General features: G+C 31.3%; 1 protein-coding gene across 4 annotated transcripts in view; it reads left to right on the forward strand.

The window, feature by feature from the left end:
* Positions 1–21,531, forward strand: part of LOC148625508 (uncharacterized) — a 54,153-nt gene that overhangs the window by 21,358 nt on the left and 11,264 nt on the right. For 2 of the 4 annotated variants that reach the window (XM_088569128.1, XM_088569130.1), the window contains one exon: positions 2,068–2,100. The exons of the other annotated variants lie outside the window; for them this stretch is intronic. In XM_088569128.1, coding sequence (XP_088425254.1) covers positions 2,068–2,100 — 33 coding nt within the window. The remainder of the gene's footprint in view (positions 1–2,067; positions 2,101–21,531) is intronic. 4 annotated transcript variants of the gene reach the window in all.

Below are 21,531 nucleotides of genomic sequence, written 5' to 3' on the forward strand. Positions count from 1 at the left end.
AAAAAATAACAATATACAAAAAAAGTCTTCCCTTATAAACTCATTTTAGTACAAAAATTTAACCAGTGAATAAATCCAACAAGATTGTTGTAGTGACTGTAGAAAATAGTTCAATTTTTTATATCCAGTCAGGGCTGAGTTACCTTTGAAACTATAACGAACTGTCTGTATACAGAAATTCAATGAGTTCACTCTCGTGTAAGAAATTTTCATTTTAAAGGATGCCTCAGGATAGTCTGCATACATGTAGATTTTCACATGTATATTCTACACTTACATGTACATTCATATCTTTTACCATGATTTCAGATGAACACTATAAAATAGTTTCACCTGTAAATACATGCAGGTTGACAAAGGTCATAGTACCATCGGTAATTAACTTTGACCTTGTTTGATTCATCAGTGATTACAAATAATACAGGTACACCATAAGGACAGATGGAGAAATTACCTACTTATCACAATAAATGTCATAACATTTGATCTATAATCTTTTTCACAGATAAATTTAAGCATTTGCTGATTAAAACTATATAGTTGCACTTATCCACCCCTACCAAACTTCAACAAAATTTTCGCCTGAATATAGCTGAAATATTGCTGCTCGGGCATTAAACCCCAATAATCAATCAATCAGTCATTTTTTTTAAAATCAAATTGTAATTACAATATCTTCTTTACACTTTTTGCTTTTAACAGCTGTAGATTATCTATAAAAGTTTACTTTTTTCCCTTGGTTTTGTCTGTCAGTTCTTTCAAGTTAGTTAGTTGTGTCTAGCGTCCTGTTGGTTTGTGGGTTCTTTCAAGTTAGTTGGTCAGTTGTCTACTCAGAGTTTTGTTGGTCTATTCTATTTTTCAAGTTAATTGGTCAGTTCTAGGTCTAGTTGGTCTCTTGCTTGTTCAGCCTGTTGTCTTACAAAAACTTCTTATTCAACTATAGAGTTTTTTGTAAATTGTGTTGGACTTCGTGATTCTTAACTTTGTAGGTAGAGAATTATTTCTTTCTATAGAAAAATGGTGCAATCTGAACTTCTTTTATTCAAGCAAAACATTACAATCACATGTGAACATGTTTGTTATTTCTGCATAATTAGTACATTTACATCTATACATCACCATGCTGTTTATATTTCATTTTAAAGTGCTTAACTTAGAGCTCAATTTCACAAATTTCTCGAGTTACAAATATATGTATATGATATCTACTATGGAATGTGTATATTGTAGGGCAAATATGTACTGACACTATTTATTTAGATTATTTAGGACTTGTAATTTTTTTGTGTCAAGTTTCCTCTTCTTCCATAAAGTGGTTTAAATGTGGTTTTTGACCTACTATGTGTCCAGATGTATGTTTCCAGTAAACAAATGCAAACTGTTAATCTGAAGTATGGTTACTGTGTATGTTTCAAGTTAAAACTTCATACTGTTAATCAGAAGTATGGTTGATGAATATGTTTCAAATTAACTTACACAAACTGTTAATCTGAAGTATGGTTACTGTGTATATTTCAAAGTACACATACATATTGTTAATCTGAAGTATGGTTACTGTGTATGTTTCATATTACACATACAAACTGTTAATCTGAAGTATGGTTACTGTGTATGTTTGAAGTTACATATACAAACTGTTAATATGAAGTATGATTACTGTGTATGTTTCATGTTATATATACAAAGTGTTAATCAGAAGTATAGTCACTGTGTATTTTTCAAGTTACATTTTCATACTGTTAATCAGAAGTATGGTTGCTGAATATGCTTCAAGTTAACATACACAAACTTAATCTGAACTATGGTTACTGTGTATGTTGCAAGTTAACAAATTCATACTGTTATTCTGAAGTATGGTTACTGTGTATGTTTCAAGTTACTTGTACAAACTTAATCAAAAGTATCGTTGCTGAATATGTTTTAAGTTAACATACACAAACTGTTAATCTGAAATATGGTTACTGTGTATGTGTCAAGTTGATATACACCAACCATTAATCTGAAGTATGGTTCGTTTTTATATGATAAAAGTAATAGTTTCATTTCTTTTTGTTTTGTTTTCTAAAGGATTCCAGAGTTAGAAACAGAAGATCCTGACAAGTAAGGTCCAGATTAGCTGCTGGGTCATTTTGGTTTTTATTTCTATGAGTTGTTTTTGATTTCCTTGTTGTTTGTTTTTGTGTAATTTTTATTCCCCTAGCTTGTTTTGCTTTGATTGTGTTTTGTTAACTCTTTTGTCATTATTAATTGCCATTTAGTTTATAGTATGGTCAAGTAAAGGTCCAGATCAGGAAGATATTTCTTTGAACTCAGTTCTAAGTATTTAGATATTATTCCAACAGAAGATCATATACAAATATTGTATTGAATGCAGTATTATTTGAATGTTGAATTAAATTGATATTATCTTCAAATGAAACAACTAAAATTCACTAAAAATTGAGTAGTTATTGGTTTAGTGCATATCAAAATCATGTTTTAGGAAACTTTCTCTGAAAGTTCAATAAAATTACATTTGAAAATACATTGTATTTCCAAATCTAAAAATGATAAGGTTTTTTTCAGTTGCATTAACATTTGGATTTGTTTTTTCAATCTGTGTGTCTGCCTCTTAAACTTCATACTTTCAACAATAAATGGACACCATCCTAGTCCCCAGGATTTATTCTATATCTTGTGTTACCCTTACTTCTTTGCTTTACACATCAAAAGGCCTTATTAAGGTTCTGTTGACCTTTTATCAAGTGAATGAGGTCACCTGTCTGGCTAAGATTTAAGATATAGTTAAAAGCATAATAATTTATCAATAATTGTAAAAAGATGTGGTTGTTTCAACAACTCATAATCTGTCAACTGTGAAAAGGTGTGGTTTTGTTTTTTGTTTCTTTGTGTGTTTTGGAAATAAAAACATGTGTTTACAAAATTTAAATATCAGGATGATAACCACTGCACTGAAATTGAGTTTTCTATGGAAAGTATCTGTATTAGAGAAAATATGTATAATTTTTGGATAGAAATCAACAGGAAACATTTCACCAGACATTTTAATGGGAAATAGTTGAGGTTTATGAACAGAGTGAAGTTAAATTTGCTTTCAGAATGCAGATTTTGTTATGGTTCATGTATTGTTATATACACAATCAATCCATGCATTGTGAAACTTGAACTTTTAACAGGAACATGTTAAACATTCACTTAAAAGTTATTTTTCTGTAATTAGTGGCTCAAATAATGGAAACAAAATGATATACAGTGTACCCTGTCTAAACCAAATCCTGAATAAACAATCAGCTTGTCTAAACTAAACCATCAATAAACCATCAATCTGTCTTAAAAACCATGAATAAACCATAAATCTTTCTAAACCAAACCATGAATAAACCAGCAACCTGTTCAAACCAGACCATGAATAAACCATCAACCTGTCATAAACCAAATCCTGAATAAACCATAAACTTTTCTTAACCAAACAATCAATAAACCATCAACCTGTCTAAACAAAATCTTAATAAGCCATCAACCTGTCTAAACCAAACCATGAATAAACCATCAATCTGTCATAAACCAAACCAAGAATAAGCAATCAACCTGTCTAAACCAAACTTTGAATTAGCCATCAACCTGTCTAAAACAAACTTTGAATTAGCCATCAACCTGTCTAAGCCAAACCATGAATAAACCATCAACCTGTCATAAACCAAACCCAGAATAAGCCATCAACCTGTCTAAACCAAACTGAATAAGCCATCAACCTGTCATTAACCAAACCCAGAATAAGCGATCAACCCATCTAAACCAAACTTTGAATAAGCCAACAAACTGTCTAAACCAAACCTTGAAAAAGCCATCAACCTGTCAAAACCAAACCCTGAATAAGCCATAAATATTTATTAACCAAATTTTGAATAAACCAATAACCCGTCTAAACCAGACCCATTTGAAGTCCTTTCATATCTATTTTAAGGTCTGTTAACCTTGGTAACCTGAACGCATGTACAAATTCCACATCTAGGGTCATTACTTTGACATGTATTAAGATGTTTTTTTTTTTTTTTTTGTGACAAGATAGTATTTGTTAATACCTATTGAGTTTTTGGACATGCTTACCCTTTTGAAGCACCTGTAGTCACTGGTTTTTTATGGGAGTTCAGATTGTTAGTGCTTTAGTTTATTAGTTTTTGTGTTTTTTTTTTTTGTTTTTGTTTTTGTTTTTTTTCTTCTTTTCTTCAGCTTTTTATATAATTTATTTTATTATGTTCACTACATTGTGTATGTAGATCATTGTTTCCTGTTTTCATGCCCTGGCCATGGATTTGGATTTTGAAGTATTTAAATTGTTCCATTGTTCACACATCAGTATTTTTTTTGCTGATGTTTAGGTCAGTTGATTGAATATCAAAAATCAGTCACTAAAAAGGTTATATACAAGAGGGAATTTAAGACTTTAAGGAGATATAAGATATGATTTTATGGTGTCATATAAATTATACTTACAAAAAAATTGTTTTATGAAATGTAAATTGATAAATTTGAATTCATTAAAAATTTTCTAGATAGATTTATAAATACAAGTATAACAAAAAGAGATGAGTTAAGAAAGTAGATGTGTTTTTTTTTACATTTTTTATTGAATGGTAACTAATAGATGAACTCCTAAGTGTGATAAATCCATAACAGATTGGGTAAACAATTTACTTCATTAATTCAAGGTGTAGTATGAGTAGTAATGAAGACTCAGAAATTGTAAACACTGTCTGATTCTGTGCCTGTTACCTATAGTATTACTATGGATCTAGATCATTATTGTGTTTTGACTACAATTTATTATGACTGTCCTTTTACATGGCAAGGAGGATAATGTTGATTTGTCATGATTCAGTCTACTTTTCAAGGTTTACTTATACTTAGTGTTTACTTAATGTCTGGTTATTTTTGCACTGCTTGTTTCAGTACTATAACAGTACAGTTAAACCTTTTTTAAATGAAACATTATGGTCGGTTAAAGCAGGTGTTTGGTTCACATAATTATGATGAAATACCACAACTTCGAAACTTAGGAAGACCTGGTTGAAGTGAAATTAAATTCATGAGATTCTTTTCAAATGCCAGGGTTTTTTTTCTGGGTATTTTTTGGGGAAAGTATCAACAAATTTGTCTTTTGGAAGTCAAAGTTAGGGAGGTTAAGTCAGTATTTTGGGAATATTGCATGATTTTGACATGATATTCTTTGGGGAAGAGTCTTTTTACAGGACCTTAATGAATACTTGAAAAATCCATGTAAGCTGAACCAGAATATGTGTATAAAACATACTGATTCTAATTTCATGAAGACAAGTTCAGCCTTGTTTAACAAACTGTCATTGGTCATCCTCTTAAAGTCTTGATAAATTTTCTCCTACCCATGCCAGCTTGAGCATTTGATCAATGTTAATACATTATTATGAGACATGACTTGGTCTCTCATCATTTTTGTTTCTAGCTGTAATGATAAAACATTTAAATCATGGTCACATTTTACATTGATATAGATTACTTATCTTCAGATGTTCACCCTCACCTGTATAGGATAAATATATGATATAAATCATTTCATCTAGTTTATTATCCATATTTAGTTTTTCAGTTTTATTCATAGGTAGGATGAGTATTTATCATGTGACTTTTTGGTATACAGGTTACAGACCACCAATTCAACCAATGAGCATTTGGAACGTACGCAAAAATAGTCCTATGCAGAAATTACCCCTGTTCCTCATAGTGCTGTGAAAAAAGTTCTCATCTTATTTAAAAAATTTAAACAGTTTCTGAAAGGAAAAACATTTCTGTACATTTTATAGGTGCATTTTGCTTCTTGTGATGTGAAGCCTAATCTCCATAATGATTTTTAAATATACCCCTATCTTGTGAAAACACTGGGATTTCCCATGCTATTTATAGACCCTTCACTTCCGGTGACCAGTACTGCACTGCAAGTCTGCTAACCCCACATGCCATTCTGAGGATTGTGAGCTGACATATGTAGAATCATGCTGATATATAGTCCTCTGCAGGTTAAAGTTAAGGTAAAGTCCAGAGAAGCCATTGAATATTGTGAAATTAGCATAGAAGCCTATGGGAAGTGGAATTAGTGGTTTTTAGCCTACAGTGAAAATTGTCAAAACTGAACCCCTTCTACTATACAAAATTAGTTTGATTTAGACCAGTGTTTAGTTTAGACAGGTGTTCAGTTTACCAAGGTTCATGATACATTGAAACTTATATGACAGGACTTTAAAAAGTGTCTGTTGTCAGGATTTCATATTTATCACTGTTAGACATGTTTTACTGTCATATACTTGTAGAATAAGTTTAGATTGTCTCTAACCTTAAGTATCCTTAAGTGGATTGGTGTCCAAATCAAATTGTAGAACCTAATTCATAGAAATTATAAGAAAAAGATATTGTTAAGGGATGTTTATTGTAATATGACATTTTCTTATTTATCCCTCTTGAATAGGTTACAGCTCTTTTGAATTTCTTGATTCTTTTAGTTCAGTGGATTTTTGTGTTTTGTTTTAAAGGTTGTTCTTTTTTAAAGAAAAAAATATCTGAAACTTTACCCTTCATGACCCTAAAATTTTTAAATTAAGAAAAACAAGTCGTTTATAATGCATTAGATTAATGGTCATGACACTAAGGCATAAAATGCAAGTGTTTGGTCATATTATCATTAATTTTATTTTGAATGTGACAGTTACCAAGCATAAAGGTCTTTACTAATGTTAAGTGGCCTTTAACGATACAATGATAAATATGTATATTTGCATAGTCCCTAGGCTAGGGCATAAGAGTCACCTTTCCGATTTATTTAACTAGTGGATATCCTTTAGTGTTTCTGAGTTAGAGTTATTCTTCTTTTCTCACAACCTGTACAAAATGTAGATAAGTGGAAACCAATCTTATCAGATCTGAATTCAGTCACTTTTTTTTTCTCCTGACTATTATTATTAAAGCTTAATTTTGCACAGAATGTAGAAATAAATAAGATTTATGCCAAGTGCATTGCCAGGAAATTCATGTCATAATCAGACATTTATGTTAATTTGTTATATGTACTTGAGTCATGCAATCTGTGATATATTGACCGGGTTTTTGAGAATCATTTGGAAAAACCAACAGTAAACTCTTGATATCTATCCAATTTCAAAGTTTTGAGAGAAAGTAAAAGAAAATTGATTTGAGTCTCTCAGTCATTATGTTAAAATTTTGGATCCAGACTTCCAAAGGTCCATACCATATATTAGAGATTTTTATATACATGTATTTATATAACTATCTTAGAATTGGAATTTTTATAGTTCCGCTACCATTTTTACCAGCCCAAGACTTTGGACTACTGGTTTATCATGAAGTTTTGTCTCTTAACTGAATGCAGAATTTTGATAGGAAATAGTACTGTCACTAAAGCCACACCTTATTCATTAACATATTTAATGCAGAGTGATATAGCATTTCATTTGTCAAATTACAAATTATATATATCCACGCCTTATTAAAATATTTATTTACACTACACATTTTCAATGCATTAAAAATTTGAATTTAAGAGCTGTGCTATATGTATATATCACTTAAACTGAGTTGGAAGAGTTCTTGATGTCATGTCAGTTTTCTTTCTTTATGGTTTCAAAGTTACTTTTAGTCTTTGAAAACTCTTGTCAGATATCTTTAAATATATCTTCTGTTGGGAGACATGAGTGAAAATCATGACCACTGAGGATAATAATACAAGTAAAAACCAAACTAGAATGTCAGAAACTGAAATCAATTCATTGTCTGATGTGGCAAGTTCAAATACTGTCTGTTGCACTGTTGCACAACAATTTTCACAGATTTAGTGACAGCAGCATGGCAATAATAAAAGTCATATGATTGTTTTGTGCATTTATGGTTATTAAATAGACGCCCTTTACTGCTTCTTGTAGCAAGGACAGAAAATCTTTCCTAACAGGATATACATGTGTGTTCACTCATCTAGTGACAGCAGCATGGCAATGATAAAGATCATATGATTTTTTTTTGTGTATCATAATTAATAAATAGACCCCCTTTACTACTTGTAGCAAGGACAGAAAATCTTTCCTTACAGGACATATATCCTCATCTGACATCCTTAAATGATTGCCATTACTCCAGTAGATCTTTCCACTTTAAACCACTGATTGTGCAGCTGTGCCCCCACCCAGTGCAAATTTCCTAGGCCAGGTAATAAGAACCCTTAAGACTTGGCCAGTACAACAAAGGACTGGTACTTTTAGAGGATGAGCTGAAAGCTATTTTTCATACATCATAATTAACCATAAAATGTCTTGATAATTTATTTTTTATTGATGTTGTACAATATTCTGTGACTGTCAACCAGAATAATAGTTCATTTTAATCTGCCAAATATGTTTACAAGTGTGATTAAATCTGAATATTTATTGTTGTAACAGTTGGTAGTCAGTTTATTTGAGGATTTGTTAATATTATAACATTTGTAGTGTTTTTATTTTCTTATATGTTTGTTAATCTTTTTCCATCTGTTCCAAAATCCTTATTTTTATCTTTACAGTTATGCATATAAAACATGACATATTTGTTTTTATTCAGTTCTTTGATTTCTAAGGTGAAAGGGAGGTAACAAGTGTCTTTTAAGAATTTGAGTTGTCTATCTTTGCACCACTGCTTGTGAAATGTGGCGTCACTTTTTGTGCAAAATTTGAAAATGAAAAACAATCCACAATTTTTTGTAGGCTCAAGGAAAGTGGTTTGAAATAGAAAATTGAATTTTCCACTTCTGTTTGATTTTATTAATTTTGGTCAATATCAAGTTTTTAAAGTAGGCATGATTTGAATTTCATTTACTTTCTAAGCACGTGATGATCTTTTGCGGGGCAATATTTCAACTTAAAATTTCTAAAATATTTTGTTTCGCCACAATTTATAATAATGTCTATGGTCAAACCTGTCTTCCAAGGGAGCGCAAAATCAGTTATCTTTATGTACATGTTAATTTTACATAGATTACTGCACTACATAGGAATATTTCACTCATTATGCACATAAAATAAGTGATTTCAATCAGAATTTTAATTTTCTTACTTTTATTCTTGTTTCTAGAAGGGGAGATAGGATTGCAAATGATTATAAAGTTTCATTTATTGAATCAACTGCATTACTATCTATATGTACATGTCATGAACAAGCTAGGCCTTATTTCATGATAGATGTTGGTTAACAACAACACTGAAAGTGTGATAGATTCAAACAGAGAAATGAATGGAAAATATTTCATGAAAAGATACAATGAATAATATGAAGACAACAATGTTTAGGTTCATAAGCCATATTGTCAGAGAGAATACTTTTTTAGCGTTAAACCATGACTTTCCATGTCTTAAAATTACTTTCATGAAGGCATAGATTTCATATTTTGTGATTTTTTTTTCACCATTCAATGCATAGTTTGTCCTTCAAGTTAAGGGGAGTTAATGCAGTTTTGTTTAATTTTTTTCTAAATTCTGATGAAATATAGATAGTCTCCCTTACTTCAAGATAATGATATTTATTAAACTTGGCAGACTTTCTAGATGTCATTGGTATTGAGTGATGTTTTGTGTCATTTATAACTTGATAATACAAGGTTTTTACTTGTTTTCAAAGCCTTAAAATTTCTAGATTAGTTATGTTTGATTACATTTGTATTTTTAGTTCATCTTGAACATAGTGTCTGAGAGTTATTATCAATCCAACTTTTATATCAGTATTCTATGTACAGTTTTGTTAAAGGTTCTATTGAAAATTTCTCATGTAATTTGCCCAAGTAGTTGAACAAGGTTTGTGTTGTGTATTTGCTTGCAACTCTGCGGGTATTTCTAGAAAAGCAGAGGACGCTTACCCTACCGGTGCACCTGGTTCATGCTCCCAGTTTTTAGTGGAGTCAGAGTTGCTCATTTGCACTTTGTATGTATGATTTTAGTTACTTTATTTTCTTTGTTGTGTATGTCTGTTTTCCATGTCTGGTCTATGTCCTTGGATTACATTCTTTTGATTACTGCTATAACCTTGGTTCTCTTGATTATTCTTTCACATCATCAATGATCACCTAGGCTTCTAATTTAGGAAGATGATGATGATAATAGGACAATTTCATTTTACTTCATGTACAAATTTAAAAAAAAAAGGAAAGATAATACAAGAACCTGTTGAACCTAGCCATTTTTGCCGGTAAACAACTGAATAAAAATGTTTTGGACGTACAATGATATGGTGCTGTTGGCATTTGTGTCCATTTTTGTGGTCTGTAGACACTTGGTTTTTCTATGCGATAACTTGAATATTAGTTGGTTGATCTTAAAAAATTTTTACCACAATGTTCCAAACAGCGAAAGAAAGATTGATATCAATTTAACCGTTTTTGGATTAGGGGCAAAACAAGTTTTTTTTTTTTGTTTTTTTTTAAGAATATGACATCTATAATATTATTCTTTACCACATTTATCATGCTGGGATTGATTTTTGGGGTTAAGTTGGAACAGTTTAGGAATGATGGACTAAAATGGGACCAGAAACAAGCTTATTCCTGATGTCATGACGAAAAGTAGACTGTAAGGAAACAGATGTCTTTTGACAAAAAGTAGACTGTAGGTAAATAGATCTCTTTTTGGATGCCATTCCACAAAAGGACGTCTTGAATTGATTTTGGGGGTTTTGACTTTAGCTGTTCCAGAATTAGCGACCACAAAGAGGCCAAAACAAGCTTTCTTCTTGATTTTGGATGACAACTTAGTTAAAAAAAAAATGGATCTCTTAAAATTTTACTAAAAGCACCATTCCTCAAAAGGAAGGTTAGGAGCTCTTTTGGAGGTTGTGACTGGAACCATTTAGAAATTAAGGGCCAAAAAGGGGCCCCTTTGATTTTGGTCAAATTCTTATCCTTTGTCTAATGTCTTATCACAATCAAAGTAAAGTGTATCAAGTTTGAATGGTGTATCCATACTCTGTGTGTATCCAGCTGTTTCCTGTAAAGTATTTTGTTATGATATTTAAAAGGTTTTGTGAAAGATGTGGCTAATTTGGACTGATATTTCTTGCATGCTTCAGAAGGGGTTATAAATTTAAGTCCTGTTAGTACAGTTCTCCTGAATTCACTGAAGCACAATTTGCCTCAGCCTTTCACTAGAGCAACCTTAGTCTTGACTACTCACTATTTATCTGGTAACTGTTGTGATGTGATGACTTTAATTTTCAGGGCCATAATTAATCCATGAGTAAATGGTTAATTTACTGTTTTTGGAATCTTGATTGGTAGTTAGTTCCAATTATATACAAGGAACTAAATCTACAGCATGACATTAATGATGAAAATATATATAAAGGGGAATCCCCGTGACTTGGAGTTCAGGGACAGATGAGCAATAAAAATCTAATTATAGCTGTATAGCAAGCTGTGGTATTGTTTTTGAGTTATAGGACCAAGGTCAAGGAAGTTTAGAAAACATATACCTTTTATTAAAAAGTTTTATTTGTTGGAAGTGTACTGCTAGCTATTACTTGATTTTAAGCTCCTGTCTGTTGAAATTTGTGTCTTGTTATTAAAAGTGTACTGAATGTTTCAATGATTTTAATATGAATATTGAATGTTTGAAGGATTAGGTTTGATTGTCATTAAATTGCAGTTGCATGAATTTTAAAACAATTAATACAATCAATAAAATTGATTTCAAATTAACCATTTTCACTAAATACCCTTTTAGAAACATGTATAGAATATGGTCAGGAAGTGTTTTCCTACAGCAGGGGTTCAAATTTTCTCATGAGGACAGAAGGTCCATGACCTTTCTAGACTTCAAATCAAAAGTCCACCTTATGTAAACAGAAGGTCCTCATCAGGTATTCAATGCAATGTATTGAAGGTCTAGAACCTAATCTAATGAAATGCGTAAAGTTCATAAATGGAGGGTCTGTGACCTCGCATCTACACTAATTTTAACCCCTGTATAGACACATCATTTACTACATTTTGTATAGGTGTACTCTCAAGTCAGTAGGTCAGTAGTGTCCAGTGGTTAGAGAAGGGGAATTATTCTCTCATCAAACTGACAGTACAGAGCATACATGTCATTGATATCTAATTAGGTACTCTGATTGTAAACCAGTTTTAACTTGTTTTGGCAATTATATTAGGTTAAATCACATATAACCTGTCATTGTAGGTGATAGCTTTTGTCATTTGTTTTTAATCATGTCAAGTGAAGTATTCTGTATCTACTGTGGTTATTGATGTGATTTGGTAACACAACTGCTGTTTGTGACAACATTATGAATTTTTATGCAACCATACTTTCAGTGTTGTTCATGTGGTGAATAACTCTGCATGTAAATGAGACCTCTTGTTACATTAGAAGTGTGTTTATTTTGGGAAACAATAAAAGTTTGTTGTATTTTACTGTTATCAGGGAAATGTTTGGTCTTCAAAAATTTATTTTGCATGATTTACCTAGCTCAAACTTCAAATTTCATTACAAATTAAGAGTCACAGCCATGCAGTCCCTGAATTGATGTAATACTCCTTCACACAAGAATTGTTGGGATTTGTCCATATGCCCCCTTCACAAGTCTTCCTTACTGTTAAATGGGTTTTACCATTGATTTAAAATTAGACTAGTAGACTCTTTGACTATATGCAGTGAGTTTGAATTTTAATCAGATAGTAGATTGGAGATTGTACCTCCTTTACTATTCAATTTTTTTTTATACAAATTACATATTTAAGGGTTAAGTATCATTTGTTCATGAAGGGAAATAGTTGTTGTTGATGTTAGGAAGGGGAGGTGTTTTTACATTCAAGATCCTGCTTAAAGTGTTTCTAATGCTATTTACTTTTACATGTAATAGTGCTAGAAATTAACCTTTTAGGGTGTCATGGCCATATGATGGTCTTCATTTTACTGGACTCTTGGTGAATCATCCACATACAAGATCTATAGCCCAGGTTACAAGACTTATAAGTTCTTACCTGTACAGTTTTCTCTAAAATAAAACCCAAATACTTTGAGGTCATAGGTCCAATTTATATCATCATTTTATACCCTACTAAGTATAAGGCATTGTTCACAAGTATGACCCAGGCAAACTTGCCTATAAACAAAGCTGATGTTCTTCCGCTTTAAAATAGAATTTTGCTTTTTCAAATCCAGATTTTACGCTATGATTCTTTTTTTTTCTTTTTGCCAATTTTGCCAATTTCCGCTTTGTGGATCTGCTCTGTAAAATCTGTAAAATCAGCTCTGTACAATGACTTTAGGTCATAGGTTAGGGTCACATGAAGGTCAACTTGATGTGTAACATACTGCCTGTTAATGACACATCCACACATCCAGTCTTCTAGTTTAAGCAGTAGTCTACACTCCCAGTCTTCACAGTTAGCAGTAGTCTGAAGCCTAAGGCTTGTCAAAATGGAGGCTTCTGTAAAATTGACTACTACATACCAACAGTCACTATATAAAAATTTCTGAAAAATGCATTTCGGGCCTGTGAACTGGAAAGTTAGTTGCGAAGACTGTACACTTTTAAAAAGACAACAAATTTTTGACTAAGACAAAATGTATGAGAAGTTTAAAATAACTCCTTGCTGCATCAGCAGTCCTTAGTACCAACAAAGTGTAGCTTGAAGGTCAAATGAATACCCTTGAAATATAGCTTCAACCCTGTTTGAAATATTAAGTTTCATCTACTAGAATTAGTAATACAATATATCATACCAGTTCAACAATATAGTAAAATGATGTTTTAGATATTTTGCCAAGTACAGGTGTAAAATAGCAAGGTGTTTTTATGTTAATATATCTTCAATGTCTTGTTTATAGCTATATATGGTAAAATTTAAGGATAAATTATGTCATCTCATAAAAGGTTTGGGATATTAACTTCATGTAGTCCAATAAAAGGTTGAAAAAAGACTAATTTATGCAGGAATATTATGCTGAGAAGTTGGTTGTTCGGTTACACATGATTACACTGCCTTTACTTCAGTTCTGATTTTAATAATTAAATGTTTACAACTTTTCATCACTTTAACTAATGTATTCTGCAGTATGTCATAGATTTACATAAAGAAAAGGTGGATACGCTGCTAGAATACAGGACATTTTTTTCCTTCCCCATAGTTCAATGACGTCAGATCACGTCACCTGTTTCAATATGTTTATTAGAAACTCAAATAGCTGTAAACTGTTATTATAAAAATTTCAGCTTTAATAGTAGAAGTTGCATAATTTTAATATACATTTTAAGTATGCTGCTTTTTTTTGTACTTTTAATGTTCTTATAATTTTTTAAAATTGCTGTACAGCTTACTCATATAACCGTACATAATCTATTACTGATATAACTGTACTTAATCTGTATGACATTCAAAAGGGAAGGCTTTTCTAACCAAATATTAAAGTTATTTTAATACTTAATAGTATCATACCATTTTAATTTTTAATCCCATACTTCTTTACACCTCAGGTGCTTTTTCCTAATACATTTACCCTTACCATTACTACATACATGTACTTAGAAAAATATACAGCTTTATGGTTTATAATTCTACTTACAAATGTCTGTGATGGCTCCTATGCAGCATGTGAAGGGCGATTTAAGTTATCTTTCAAAAAAGATAGCCAATGCAGTAAAATTGTGTTCTTTTAACTTCTAAGTTTCTAATTTCTTTAAGATAATAACACATGGCACAAATTATTCATATTCTCAATACGGATTTTTTTAACACCACTACGTTATCAGTATTTGGCCAATCGGAATTGAAAAAAAAGAAACAAACTTTACATTTCTATGTGCTTTTACTTGCAGGTTATTGATGTTGGGTAACAATACCCCCAACAAATAAACACAGTCACCTATGTGCTGTCTGTATTTAGCTGCAAATAGGGCATTTAATTTGTTATCAAATATTTTTAACTTGTTTACAGTGATATAAAGGTCTACTGCCATTGACCTAGAGGTCAGTAACCCTACTTGTTGTATAACACACCACAACCAGTGTTAATCCACAATTTAGAAGGATTGGTTTTCTGCTGTTGGGAATACTTTCATTCTGGCATTCTATAGAGGTCATTGGTTTAGATGGCATTTACTTGGCTTGTGAGGCAACACCTGACCAGGGGTTTCTTCAGTGATTACCCTCCTTTAAGTTCATAATCTTCTCTTATATAAGGAATAGACCTAACCCAACATAATCAGTCTGCTACATGGTATTTATTGCTCGTATTAACAACATAAAAAATGTCCTCTAGTAGTTATTTTTTGTCTCCTTTGAGTGATGAAGAAACAGTATATATTGACCCAGATGTTTTTATAATGGCTGTTTCTCTACACTTGTAGTAAGTTGATGTGTTAAGTGTTTTTTTTTTTTTTTTTTTCTCTCAATTTTATTGTTACTGAAATACTAAATGCTACACTGCTTTCAGTAATTCATCTCTTTTTGTGTTTCTCTGTTAGTTCACAACTTACAAAATCTAATTCATATACAAAGGCAAAATAACAACTTACGCATTATTACGGATGAGAAAAATTACATCTGTAATATGTCCATTCTATTTAGGTATACTTTCAAATAAACTACACTAATCATTAATGGTAACCATCTGATGTAATTGAAAATTTTGTACTTTTAACCAAATTAAATGTGGTTGAGGGGGATATGCTCTCATGAGTTTCTTGATTATACACTTTTTAGTGATAACTTATTGCATGTTTCATGAGAAAACCTGAAAGACTAACCTAGCAACAAGTTAGAGCTTTCAAGTAAGAAGTAGGCGTCACAAGACGTAATCCAGAATACTTGCTTTATGAGGTCATTAAATATGTATGCTGTGAAGTGTATGCATTTTATTGATACAATTGTTTGTACGTTTCTACTTCTATCAAAATGTTGGTGGAGTTGTTTATTATGACTCATACTAGTGCTTGGTGAATTTACTTTAATAAGACACTAATTGTCATGATGATAGTATATTGTTTCTGTTTTTAATGACAAGCCAGAATGTATGCACCCAGAGACAGCCAGCTAGTAGTTGCCTGTCTTGGGACTGCCTATGTAGAAAACTCAAACACTCTACCATACTTGTTTATATGTTAAATCTAAGCCAGATGTCCAAACTTGCTACATAATTTGGTATACTTGTATCAACAGAATTCAATTAGTTTTACTTTACAATGGCAGTAGTTTTGTTATGAAATTTTAACTGTTTTTGTGGATTTTCATGGATTTTATTTCAGGTAGAGTCAGGTATTTGCAAGTTTGCTTTCAAGATTAAAAGGTCCTGGACTTTTTTTTGTATTCTAAATGAAAGGTCCTTTTTTGAAAGGAAAAGACCGCGAATAAGGATAAACCTAAATATGGTAGCTAAAGGACCTAGGTAAATGATATTTCAAAGGTTCTGCATCAGAAAAAGATGGTAGTAATTATCCCTTTGGATTATGTCAGAGAAAGAGTTAATGCATTTATTTGTGGCCATAATAATATTTTAGTAGCAGTTTGCACTGATGTTCCTTAATCTTGAGTTAAAATTAAAAATCTTACTAAGTAAAGGTCTACTTGATTGGTATAACATTCATGTCCTGAAATGCCTGAAATAACTGCTAAATGACTAGTTAAGTGTAATTAACCTATTGATCTTTACCAATTTGTTTGTTTTTCAAATGAGAGTCATAAGAGAACAAGCAGCTTGTCCTTGTTGTTAGTAATACAGCTCTGTCCTTGTCCCAATTAAGATAGAGTAGGTTTGACATAAGGTATTACACTGGCAGTGACTACATGAAATGCAAACAATTTATACAATCCAACTTAAATGTTTGATGACAGAAACTTGGAGGTGCACCTAGTTGTACAGTTATTTTAATCCTCAAAGTTTGGAAATGATTCTTATCAGAAATGCATTTGATATGATCCTTAGAACTATCATTTGGTAGTGCATATTAGGTAAAAAAAATCCAGGTCTATTGAGTGCAGTTTTAAATGGGAATGAAAAGAATTTAGATAACATGTAAAAATATGTAATGGATTGATACCGTAAAACTTAGGAACAGTATTTGACAGTAGGTGTCTAACTAATGGACAGGCTTGCTTTTGAGATCTTATTCTTCTAGGATTACAGTACTTGCTTTATTTTAAAAAATACATTACATTTTACTAAGCATTTGTTTCTCAAACATATTCCAATTTTTCAAGTTCCAGAAATTCCTCATCAAACTCAGAAGATACATTATTTTTACATTCATTGTACTTATCCATCTCTTTGATTTATCACTTACAACAAAGATATCATTTGTAATAGCCTTATACTTTATAAAACAAAGTAAAACCATGTTTTGAATGTTTTTAAATGCCATTCAGTTGCAAGGTGACAAGTTGAAGGTGTTCCTCAATGGTGTTAGTCAGGCCAGTGACATCGGAGATCTATTGTTAACATCTAGTGTTGTAAGGTTCATATCTTCTACTTGCTGTCATGTTGTTCATTTCTGTGTCTGATAGGAGTTGTACACCAAAAAAATAATATGTCTGTTTCCTGTTACCTTATCATCCCTTTTTTTGTGCCTACCCTTAACATTTTTTGGCAATTTTGGCCCAAGCACCTTTAAAGTCTTTTGTTTATCCATTTACTCCAGGTATAATGTTTTATTTAAAAAAAAGTATTTTCCCCACCCAACTACCTTATTTTCTTTTTGATGGTAGCAAGAAATATGTAACAATTTTTTTTGCCTAACTGATACATCTGAATATATCACCTAACATAGGCATTTACATTTTACACCAGTAACTTTTAATCTACTTTATAGTCAGAAAACCAAGTTTAAAAGTTTGTCAGTATTGCAATCTTTAGGAAATTTCACCCATTATAAACAATACAAAATCATAATATTCTATTGAGAAAGTTTTCTAGCCATGGAACTAGTATTTTTGAATTCTGCACTTTACTGAGCAATGGTATTCGAGCATGTTACAAGTCTCTTACTGGTGCCTCATTATTTGAAGCCTTTTAAGTTGTCACTTTCAGGAAATCATTCGTTATTGAATTTGTTCTATCAGACATACTCAAATTCCTGTTTCATGAGTTCCCACTTCATGACCTTAAAGGTTTGTATGGTGATGCTGTACATTACTTTGTTGAAAAGATTGATTTTTTTCTAGAGTACAACTTTTTTGCTCTTTTTTTGTACTCAGAAACTTCAGAATAAAAAAAAAATGCTAAATGTAGCAAATGTAACATGTTTTGCAATTATTGAATAATTTTCTAACCATTATGTATTTAACATGCATGTTTGAGCAACCAATTGCACAAAATTGCAGCTTTATACTGCATTAAAAGGCAAGCAACTAATGTTTTATTGACAATATCATACAGAATGATTGTTGATTTCCTGCAATGAATATTCATTAAAGTGGTTGTACAAAATTAGGCGATGTCATTGGTTGAGTGGGCAATCAGCTGTTTTGTTGTGATTACCTGTGTGTTAAAAACCGCTAAGAATAAACGCCCTAGTAATCGAGGGAAAACCACAATATATATAAACAGAATATAAATATCTCTTATTGCACAAGTGATTGATTTATTTCTGAAAGAAGTAGTGCATTATGATGGTGATTAATTAAAAGTCTCCTGTTGTACAATTATGCGCTGACATTTAAATTTTGAAATCTTAAGAGGGATTTGGAAATATATAATTAAGTGTAATTAGTAGACTTGAAGAAGGAAGGGAAAAAGACATTGTTGAATTCTTAGAATTTCTATAAAATGAGTTCTGTGGCTTTTTGTATTACCATGGAAACTCCTCCGTCTCTCAGCCAAGTGTTCCAATATCTAGACATTCAGTCTTTACAAACTGTGGATCATAATACTAACCAGTTTATTCCAGCCTTTGAATTTCTCAAACATTTCTGGTAAGTCTAATATCATTGTTTCTCTTTATTTTTGAGTTTTATATACATGAATATATATGAATTGAATGTAAAAAATAATCTTGTGTGGGCATCAAGATCTCCATCAGATAAGTTAAATGAATTAATAAAGAATGTCATGAAGACCTGCAATACATTTCTTATTTTGTATTGATAATGATAAATGATGTATATGGTGTCAGAGAACAGAATAACATTTTGTTTTTTTTTTTGGTTTGTTTGTTTGTTTGTTTTTTTTTTTTTTGGGGGGGGGGGGGCATGAGCATGTTGACAAAATATAGACTTGCTGGAAAAATAAATATATTTGTCCAGAGGCATTTGAATTGAAAGAGCAAGAAATTTAGGTTGTCCTTTAAGCAAGTGCATTAACATTTGGCCTACCAAATAATAGTCTTACTTGTCAAAAGGTAATAGGACAACATTTAGAGTCATACCTAGTAGATCTCTTTTAATGTTGCCAGTTGGTTCAGCTGATAAGTCAGTCCCATTGCTCAGACCAACAAAACAGCAGAATTTCTAAGTTTGTGTTTGTTTTTTTTTTTAACTTATCACAACATATTCAGGCCCATTAATACAATAATACCAATTATATGAATATTGCAAGTTTGAGTATGCTTTACGCATGCACAATTAGAATCAAATACTTAGGAAGTTCAAGATTCAGAAGTAAATTGTATAGTGCATTTTAAACTATCTGATTTGCGACAGTAGATTTTCAAAAGTTGCAGGACCTCTGCGAAGGTGAAATTGTCAATTCAGTAACTTGAAGGCAAGACCACATCTTTTCAGAAGGTGCACGCTTTTGGTCATGTTATGTTCTAGTGATAAATTAAACCAAGTCTCATATGAATAGTTTTGTCTTTTGATTCCATTGTGGAACATAAGAGATGATGTATAGTGTTAGGATAAAAGATAATAAATATTGTAACATGTTGACCTTTGTGACGGGATTAATTACTTATAGAAATATTCAGTGTCATATCCTTGCCTATAAATACAAAATGTATATAAGGAAAACTGAGTGATTACAGAAATACGCATTAATATGAAATAGAATTATACATGTATCACCTCTTTATGGAATGAGGTTGTTTTATTAAAAAGTTGATAAATTAATAAGTATTCTTACAGCAATAAGTAGTTCTCCTGATGGTAAATTAAGATTTTCAACAAATGCAAGTTTAAACGAGATTGTTAAAATCTGAATTTTACTATAGAGAGTAGAGAGCTGATTTAAATCAAGAAAAGGCTGAAGAAGAATCAGTTTCTCCTAAATGCTATATGTAAAAAAAATTGAAATGTAAAATGTAAGGCTGTGAGTTTTACAAATGTTCAGACTTGAAAGTTGTTAAAAAATAAAAATGTAAGTAAAATGTCAATATACAAATAACAATTGTTTATTATTTTTATTTCCATGAACACTGGTACGATATTGTGGTCTGAACAGGCTATTTTTTTAATCCTTTAGGTCATAGACCACAACATTACTCATGAAGGGTGGTATTCCTTGAACACTTAAAAGGGTGAATAGAAAGTTCTATTTAAACAGGAAGTGTGGGTTGTTAAAATTAAATTTTCTTTTAATGTACTTTTTACGTCATTTTCAATCAACAATTGTGGCCTGGTATGAAATGAATTTGAAGTTTATCAGTTGGTGATATGCTGATCTGTGGTACAAAATATATGAGCTATTTGTTTGCATACTTTACCTGGTAAATAATCCTTAATATTTATTTGAGAAGTTACCTTTGAATTTGTAAATTTAGAAACTTAATCTTAAAGTTTAAAACTACTAACGATATAAACTTGTTCATGTTTTTATACTACCCATTGAGAGTTGTACCTTAGTCTGATAAACCAAAGTGCTATAAACCTGACTATATACTTGTACTTTCAGTTTTAGAGGCAAGATTTCATTGAAATGTGCTGTATTACAGGACAAAGTCCTATTTAAGATTTCTATGTGCTGTTATCATGATTATTTCATCAAAGCTAATGAAAAGAAAGATTCTTGGAAACAATGGTCAAGGTCACCAACTCTGACCTTTGCTAAAGCATTTTGGTTGGCTGATCTTCTCTCTCATAGTACAAACTTCATGGTTGACTTTTTGGCAAAATGAATGTTGAGGACTCTTCTTTACATTCAAAGGACTTGAACCTCCAATTATTGCATATGCACAGATTTCACAAACCCATTTGATGTAATACCATAACAGCATCTATATCACAGACCTTTCTATGGAGGACAAAATCATGGTCTGGTAAGACAGAATTAGTCTTTAAATATAGGGTTGATTTTACATAGAAAGTGCTCAAGGAGATATCAATTTTAATCAGTCTTTAAAGACAGATTATTGCTGAAAACAGATAATCACTAATGCAGATTTGACCATGCATCCTCTTTGAACTCATGAAAGATCAAGTATAAAGCTGTACTTGTAGATTTGTTTACTTTGTGTTAATGATTTGATTTGGAAATTTGTGTAATGTAGATTTAAATGTTAAGTAACTTAATTCACTGCATCTTTGATGTGGAACCTTTTAAC

This window comes from Perna viridis, chromosome 2 (genome assembly GCF_037379345.1).
Source record: "Perna viridis isolate PV_CMFRI_1.1 ecotype Kerala chromosome 2, ASM3737934v1, whole genome shotgun sequence".
NCBI classification, from domain to species: Eukaryota; Metazoa; Mollusca; class Bivalvia; order Mytilida; family Mytilidae; genus Perna; species Perna viridis.